Source organism: Sinocyclocheilus rhinocerous, unplaced genomic scaffold (assembly GCF_001515625.1).
Source record: "Sinocyclocheilus rhinocerous isolate Xijiao unplaced genomic scaffold, SAMN03320098_v1.1 scaffold115, whole genome shotgun sequence".
In the NCBI taxonomy this organism is placed as follows: Eukaryota; Metazoa; Chordata; class Actinopteri; order Cypriniformes; family Cyprinidae; genus Sinocyclocheilus; species Sinocyclocheilus rhinocerous.
Window position 1 is genome coordinate 3,118,365 of NW_015650001.1, and position 9,164 is coordinate 3,127,528.

General features: G+C 35.7%; 1 protein-coding gene across 1 annotated transcript in view; it reads right to left on the reverse strand.

Moving 5' to 3' along the window:
* Positions 1-9,164, reverse strand: part of LOC107711166 (cdc42-interacting protein 4 homolog) — a 40,186-nt gene that overhangs the window by 24,050 nt on the left and 6,972 nt on the right. Inside the window, exons 2-8 of the mRNA XM_016516101.1 lie at positions 7,887-7,943; positions 5,955-6,102; positions 4,293-4,355; positions 1,582-1,686; positions 1,280-1,408; positions 1,031-1,177; positions 550-738 (exon numbers count right to left, since the gene is read on the reverse strand). Coding sequence (XP_016371587.1) covers positions 550-738; positions 1,031-1,177; positions 1,280-1,408; positions 1,582-1,686; positions 4,293-4,355; positions 5,955-6,102; positions 7,887-7,943 — 838 coding nt within the window. The remainder of the gene's footprint in view (positions 1-549; positions 739-1,030; positions 1,178-1,279; positions 1,409-1,581; positions 1,687-4,292; positions 4,356-5,954; positions 6,103-7,886; positions 7,944-9,164) is intronic.

Genomic DNA, 9,164 nt, shown 5'->3' on the forward strand with positions numbered 1-9,164 from the left:
CAAAGAGTTGTTTTCTGCAACTTATTGCACATAACTCTTTTTAACGTCAAGCAATTCTCTACTATATGCGTCGAACTAAAACTTTGACCTTTTGCAACGTTTTGATTTAAGTAGCCTATTATTAAAATGATTCAGATATCGCACGCCGTTGCGATATGCATATCGCGATATTTACATTTGCGATATTTCTATAATTTCGATATATCGTGCAGCCCTACTAATCAAGCTCTTCAACATGCTTGTCTGCCAGTTTCTAGTGTTACTGGAGATAAACTCTGAAGGATGGAGCCCTTCGGGAGCAGAATTGGACAGACCTGATTTAGATGGTCGATCGGGTGGACTATCAGGAGTTGGGACTAAAGTCTACCTGGTTAAAGCTGGTAGATCAGCATGGACAAGCTGATGGGATCTGGTTGAGTTGAGTAAACTATGCTTCGGCAACCTTTGGCAGGGCTTTTCCAGCAGGGTAAAAGAGAACTTTCCATCTCCACACAAAACAAATCAATTTCATCCGAAGGAACTCTGCCTTTAGAGAATAGTGAAGCCTACCTTGCTCTTCTTATTGAACAACCGGAATGTTTTATTCTTGTTCTTGCCGAGCAACTCTAGAGGACCTTTAGGAGTGCCCAGGCTGCTGTCCGAGGAGGCCCGGTTGATGCCCTGACTGTAATCCTCAAACTCCACATCTCCTGGTCTCTCGAAGCCAGACTTGTGTTGCTCTATAAGAACCACAGAGTCCTGAATAACACAGAAAAGTGTTAGCTACTCCATGTGTCGGCTTGCAGAGGGTTGACTGCTCTTTTAAAGTGGCTGGCTTAATGCAAGGTTGTCCGATCCTTCTCCCAGAGGGCCAATGTCCTGCTGAGATTAGCTCCAACCTGCCTGATCACATTTGCCTGGAAGTTGATTATCTGGTTCAGGATTGGAGCTGAATTCTGCAGGATAGTGGCCATCCCAAAGCAGGACTAGACACCCGTGGTTTATTGAGAGCAGGAAACTGCTTTTCTTAAAAACACAACTGAGAACTCACATTCCTCTCGTTGACATTCGTGCCAGCTCTGGTCATTCCCTCCAGACACTTCCCAATGATGGGCATGACGTGACGCTCCGTGTCTGCAAACAGGATGTAACCCTGCGCCAACTTTTTGATACGCCGTTCATCCATGTCCTGCAGCCTCTACAGTGAACAAACATGCACACAGATATCAGTATGCACTCTGCAAAGGATCATTCCTACAGTAAGCTGAGAGGAACAAATGTGTCTCAACATGTTTCTTACATTGAAAACAAGAGGCATGTCCGTGAAGTAGAACTGATTCTGTTCTTTGTTGTACTTCTGAAGTTGTGAAGCGTAGTCGTTTTTACACTCCTCTGCTATGTGCGTTCGCATATGCGCCTGCTGTTTGGCCTACATTCACACGCAGAAGTAAAGATAAAGTGAAATCAGACACCCATACATAAAGAGGAAGAAGGAAACAACAATAATGCATTTGGATATGATGGAAATGAGATGGTGGGATGGGAGATGTGCATGCAAGGGAGTGGCAAGACCTGTGAAACCTTTTGGCGCAACATAAATACCTTTTCCACATCGGCTTTGGTGGCATTGAGGTCCTGATCTGTTTTCTCTGCACATTGAGCAGCCTTCTCTGCTTCTCTCCACTCCCTCTCAAATCGCTTTTTACTCTACCATGAAAATAACATCCACCACATGAATCAAAGCGTTTACATACACAATGCTCTTATTTGCAGCCATTACAGGGGTATTTTACACCAAAATTAAGATTTCATGTTTTTCCAAACCTATATCACTTTCTTTCGTCCACAGACATATCACTACTGGTTATGAGAAATAAAGCAAAGGCTTTTGGCGCCACTGAATTCAAAGTCGCTCCTTATCCCCTATACAGCGCACTATGTGCCATTCAACCTATAGAAAAGAGTAAAGGTGTAAACAAGTGACTGATTCTTAGACGCAGCTGCATTTGTAGAGGGCAGAAAGCTTCAGATTCAAGAGAGCATTTTTGGAGAGAAAATCTAAATTGTTGGTAAAGAGAAAATACTTTTCGAATGCATATTTGATTTCAAATTTACTATTTAGATTTAGGTTCCCCACAGAACATTACTGTAAGGCTTCAGATAACTGAATATAACATCATATATAACTAACATTGCTTTTTTTAAAATATTTTTTTGGAGCTTGATACTTTGATTTCATGGAAAAGATCAGAATGAATATTCTGTTTAAAATCATTTTGTGTTCCACAGAATAAAGTAAATCATATGGGTTTGTAACATGATGGTGGGGAAACGAAATATACAGATTTTTGGGGGTATAAAAAAACAAGATTCACAACACATTTAAATTATATTGTTATGTGCCATATTTCTGTGAAATAGAGCAGGATACCTAAACAATACAGGATGTGACCTGATTTTATTCAGTAGGAGTGAAACATTTTAATATACAATATTATTGGATAACACTGTATTTCCCCACCATTGTATGACTGGTAACAACAGTGGAAAAGAGATTATCAAATTTGGATAAAACATGAAAAACTTTTTTTGTTTAAAATAACATGAACAATATTGTATAACTATGGACATTTCTAAATTAATATGATAAATTGTGAATACGTTATCTTTAAAGGGATAGTTCACCCAAAAATGAAAATTCTGTCATTAATTACTCACCCTCTCCACAGGATAAAGTAAATCATATGGGTTTGTAACATGATGGTGGGGAAACGAATATACAGATTTTTGGGGGTATAAAAAAAACAAGATTCACAACACATTTAAATTCTATTGTTATGTGCCATATTTCTGTGAAATAGAGCAGGATACCTGATAACAATACAGGATGCGACCTGATTTTATTCAGTAGGAGTGAAACATTTTAATATACAATATTATTGGATAACACTGTATTTCCCCACCATAAATTATATTGTTATGTGCCATATTTCTGTGAAATAGAGCAGGATACCTAAACAATACAGGATGTGACCTGATTTTATTCAGTAGGAGTGAAACATTTTAATATACAATATTATTGGATAACACTGTATTTCCCCACCATTGTATGACTGGTAACAACAGTGGAAAAGAGATTATCAAATTTGGATAAAACATGAAAAACTTTTTTTGTTTAAAATAACATGAACAATATTGTATAACTATGGACATTTCTAAATTAATATGATAAATTGTGAATACGTTATCTTTAAAGGGATAGTTCACCCAAAAATGAAAATTCTGTCATTAATTACTCACTCTCATGTCGTTCCAAACCTGTAAGACCTTTGTCCATCTTCTGTTCACAAATTAAGATATTAAGGACATCGTTAAAATAGTCCATGTGACATCAGTGATTCAACCTTAATTTTCTGAAGCTACGAGAATACTTTCTGTGTGCAAAGAAAACAAAAATTTTACTTTTATTCAACAATTTCTTCTCTTTCATGTCAGTCAACGCGCAAGAGTACCATGATGTCTCACGGATTATTTTAACAATGTCCTTTCTACCTTTCTTGGCTTTGAATGTGTCAGTTGCGTTGTTGTCTATGCAGGGTTAGAAAGCTCTCGGCTTTCTTAATTTGTGTTCTGAAGATGAACGAAGGTCTTTGGGTTTGGAATGGCATGAGGGTGAGTAATGAATGACAGAATTTTCATTTTTGGGTGCACTATCCCTTTAAAGGTGTCTAAAATATCTGCTCATTGTTAACTGGAAAATATCAGCTGCTTCAAGAGCATTTGAATTTGTGTGTCTGTTTACACTCCTGACCCTCACCTGACCAAACACAATGGCCACAGAAACGATCAGTAAACAATCACTTTCAATCCCTCGATACAACCCCCCACTGAGCAGAAACAATAGAGACAAAAGAGCACTCTCCCCACAGTCAGCGCTTACGCCACAAAGAGACGAGGTGTCTAAAATATCTGCTCATTGTTAACTGGAAAATATCAGCTGCTTCAAGAGCATTTGAATGTGTGTGTCTGTTTACACTCCTGACCCTCACCTGACCAAACAAAATGGCCACAGAAACGATCAGTAAACAATCACTTTCAATCACCTCGATACAACCCCACACTGAGCAGAAACAATAGAGACAAAAGAGCACTCTCCCCACAGTCAGCGCTTACGCCACAAAGAGACGTATTCGCACGCCTTTGACAGGGATGTAAACTCATCAAGCACAGTCTGATCTGGTGGTTCAACGACACAGTGAGACACACCACCACAACAAAGTCTCCATCACAACCTGTCACAGAGAGAAACTTACATTGTCAAGCTGCTTGTAGGTGCTCTCCAGAGACTGTTGTGCTTTCTTGGCTTCTGACAGATGCTGCACATTACAGACAGAGAGAGAGAGAGAGAGAGAGAGAGAAAACGGTATCTGTATTTATCAATGGTACACTTTCATCGATAACGATAGAAAAAAAGTTCAATATAGCGCACAATATAGGCCAAGCCAAAAGTTTCCTGTAGACTTATTTAATCTGTACATAAAACATAAAAAAGGAGATATTGGTTTAAATTTGATTTTGTGTTTGACTGTTAAAACAAAACATTATTTGTTGTTGGTCTTAACAAATTGGGTAAAATAAAAATACAGTGGTTAAATTTAAACATTTTTTCTATTGCTTTTCGTTTAAAAAAAAAAAGTTTGAAAAAAAGTAATAATTATCAATATCGAACGATATGAAACATTTATTTAATCTGTACATAAAACATAAAAAAGGAGATATTGGTTTAAATTTGATTTTGTGTTTGACTGTTAAAACAAAACATTATTTGTTTGTCTTAACAAACTGGGTAAAATAAAAATACAGTGGTTAAATTTAAACATTTTTTCTATTGCTTTTCGTTTAAAAAAAAAAAGTTTGAAAAAAAGTAATAATTATCAATATCGAACGATATGAAACATTATATCGTTTATATATTTTTTAGCTATATCGCCAAGCCCATATGATAAATCATTTTGTCTACTTAAACCCACCCCTTTCTTACAATTGACTGCAAGCTCGCATTTAGATCTTCCTCCATCCAATCAGCAGCCAATGAACAGAACCAAGTCCCCATCGATATTGATTCTACTCGAATGTATGCCAGAATACAGCAGAAAAGGTCTCTCTACACTGTGTTTCATCGTGACTTTACAGTGTGGTTTTCCAGGGTCTTGCTATATGGTTGCTAAGATGTTTCGAATGGATTTTCATTATTACTATGAAGCTCCTTAGGCGTTGTGAAAGGTCATTACTATGCGTTTGGTGCTAAGGTGCATCTGAGTGTTTTATTATATTGCCATGCGGTTGCTAGGTCATATACAAGTAGTTGCTAGGGTGTTTGTTTATTGGCCCACCTAAAAGTCGTTGATATTCTTAGCTCTAAATACTCAGGTCATGCTTCTATGTACGTCTATGTGATTTTTTCCACCCATTTTATTATCTGCCAGGCAAAAATATGATCACTTACAAAAAAAATAAATAACGCACACCTCTTTCAAAACAAGCATATTTAGCTCATAAATCTGATGTATCATTCATGTCTGCAGCAGAACCAGTATAATACTTAAGGTTAGTCATTTGTTCAAATCCCTAACTCTAGTGATGTTTGCCTTAGGAAGCACTAACAATAAAAACAGTATCCCATAAATTCCAAGTGACAAACAAGAGGAGACAGCTGAGGTTATATGCCGAGCATCGACTGATCTTTATGAAGATCACCAAAGCATTCCTCTGACAGTGTGGCACAAATCAAAATGAGACTTCCACCACAACAGACTCGAATGTTTCTTCTCAAACAAGCAGTGTGACATGTTCTCCACCGCCTCTCCTTCATACCCACAATCCCCCTCTCTGCGTCCTTCCCGGCCCTCTGTCCCACAGCATGCTTTATTTTAAGCCTGGCCCAGTTTCTCCGTCTGCCTCTCTCATTCTCTCACCATCTTGCGCTCCTGTTTGAGCTCCTGCAGGTACTTTGTGAGTTCGATGCAGATATTGATCATCATGTTCTCAGCGATCAGCTCCCTCTGGCCCGCATAGTCGTTCATCTCATTCAGGATGTCCAGAAAGGCCTGGTGATTGGAGAACCTAAAGAAAAGTAACACGAATGAGATACAATGTGCATGGGTAGTAAACGTGACTTTTTCAGTCATTTGGGATTACTGCAATTTTAAAAATCACTTAACTTATGAATCATTCATTTCAGAGCAATTCGGGAACTGGTTTGACCAAAACACTCCAAAAAAAAATATAATATTCACACTTCATTATGGGTTGCATGCAAGTTTTACTCTATGAATCAGATGTACACTGCCTTTCAAAAGTCTGGGATCAGTAAGATTTATGTTTTTTAAAGAAGTATTTTTAAAGTTATGCTTATCAAGGCTGTATTTATATATATAAAAAAAATAATAATATTGTGAAATATTATTGCAATTTCTAATATTGGTTTCCTATTTTACTATACTTTAAAATATAATTTATTTCTGTGACGCAGCACAGAATTTTCAGCATCATTACTCCAGTTTTCAGTGTCACATGACCTTTCAGAAATCATTCTAATATGCTGATATATTATCAGTGTTGAAACTGTTGTGCTGCTTAATATCTTAATAAAAAGTTAAAAACAAGATTTATTCAAAAAAATTAATATTTTCTAACTATACAAGTCATTACTATCACTTTCTATCCATTTAACACATCCTACATCCTTTCTGAATATATATTTATATGTATATCTGTGTGTGTGTGCTGTGTATATTTATTACACACACACACACACACACACGCATATATTTAAGAAAAATATTATGTTTATATATTAAAATATATAATACATTTATATAGAATACAAATTATATTAGGGGTGGGAATCACCAGAGGCCTCACAATAAGATATTATCACGATACTTGTGTCACAATACAATATTATTGCGATTTTAAATATATTGCGATATTCTGCGATATATTGCAATTTATTACCTTTTAAAATGCAACTTCTATTTATGAAAATATCAATTAAGAGATTTATAGCGAGTGGTTCCCTGCATTTTTACAGCAAATATCGATACTTGGCGTCCGTGTATCGATACAGTATTGCCGCGGAAAATATCGCAATACTATGCTGTATCGATTTTTTCCCCCACCCCTAAATTATATTAATATAAATATATACATGCAAATACATGGAAATATTTTCAAAATATATACTGTATGTGTGTATTTGTATATGCATAATAAATATACACAGTACACACACATATATTATGTAAACGAAAACTTTTATTTTGGATGCGATTAATCGTTTGACAGCACTAAATATATAATATAATATAATCACACACTGTGTGTAGGTGTGTGTGTGTGTGTGTGTGTATATATATATGAACTAACATATATATTAAAAAAACACTATGATTTTTATAACAAGAAAACAATAAACAATAATATCATAGCCCGCTTTCACAATTCAATCAGACCCTGATGAATAAAAAATATTTTCAACGTTTAACGTGTTGCCAATGTAGTTTCTTCACCTGTGGCTGATTTAAATAGTACCTGATTTCCATGAGTGACTTCATTAGTTTTGCCCTGAGGGAGCATACGTTAAGTCATTTTCAGGTGTATGCGTTTGTTTGTTGAGTTGATGTGCTTTTGTTTGGAGACAGCAACAGCCCCATAGGTACTGCTGCTCAGGCACCGTAGCAACATCAGACATAGCTCAGCGTACCACAGTGATCTGATTACAGTGACTGGGGATTTGTCAGCTTTCTTCTCTGATATCACATTGTTAAGGTTGGATGGTTCACTTGTCATCACAATTGTGAGGAAAAATAAGTCAATCATACAGCTTTAGAAGCGTGCAAAATTACCTGCATTCCTGCTCTTCTTTGCTGCCTCGTTTAGGGCTGTATTTCTTGGTTAAATTCCTAGCAACCAGAAGAAAAAAAAAAAGATCAACTACATCATAATAATGTCATTTGCAAGTACTCAGGTTTCAAATAGCAAAAGCTTGCATAACATGCCACGCTGGAGATCGAAAACTGCAGAAGTCCTGCTGGAGCAGGTGGCTGTGAAGCATTTGCATGAGACATTGTGTGCAGAGCATTTGGTCTTTCAAAAACACAGACATCAGGGTATTTTGGATATCGCAGGGAAATTTTCTTTAATTTTTCTTCCCATAACACTAAACAGGCACAAAGGGAGTTTCCAGTGAGAAACACACTAAATATGAAAACATTGTGTGACGTGGCACGATCACAATCAGATAATGTTTATATTTATTTTGCAGTCATCCTGGAACAAGATTTTGGACCAGTGAAAGTTCACTGTGGACAAGCACAACAATGTAGAAATACTGCAGGAATATAAGGGTCAATGACAAGACACTACTTTTTTGTCTGTATTTTTAAATGCATTTATTCAATGCATTTAAAAATACATTACAAATGGTATTCATACATACAATGGCTTGCATACAACTAGGGCTGGGCGATAAAATGATAACAATAATTATCGCGATTAAATTTTCTCCAATAAATCGATAACAAGGGTTCGATAAATGTTCGATATAATGTTTATGCATTTTATTAATATTAATAAAATGACTGTGCCATCAAAGTCAAGCAACACAAACCTGTTTCATGATTTGAAACGATCACTCAGTAGAACATGCAGAAACTAAGAAATTAATTTCTATATCAAGTCATTTATTTTGTTAAGGAAAAATGACTGGAAAAGTGTAAAGAATTCAAAAACGTTACGTGTTTGTCATGTTCTGACCATAAAGATTTATTTAAAACCACAATTAACGGGCTGGTTTCTACAACTTTCACTTAGGAGCAAAAATCTTCCTTTAAACTTTAAAGAAATAAAGATTTTAAATTTATTGTGATAATTATCGATATCAACTGATATGAAAAAAATTATCGTGGTAATTTTTTTGGCCATATTACCAAGCCCTACATTTTGGTGTCCTGATGTCATAATGAAGAAAAAATACATATTATATATTATATACATTTTTTTTTTTTTTTTATATAACACAAATAGTTTACAATTAAAATTTAAAATTAAAATAGTTTTATTTTTAAAATAATTTTATTTTAGTGGCTTCAAAATTGAAGACTTTTGTAAATATATATATATAT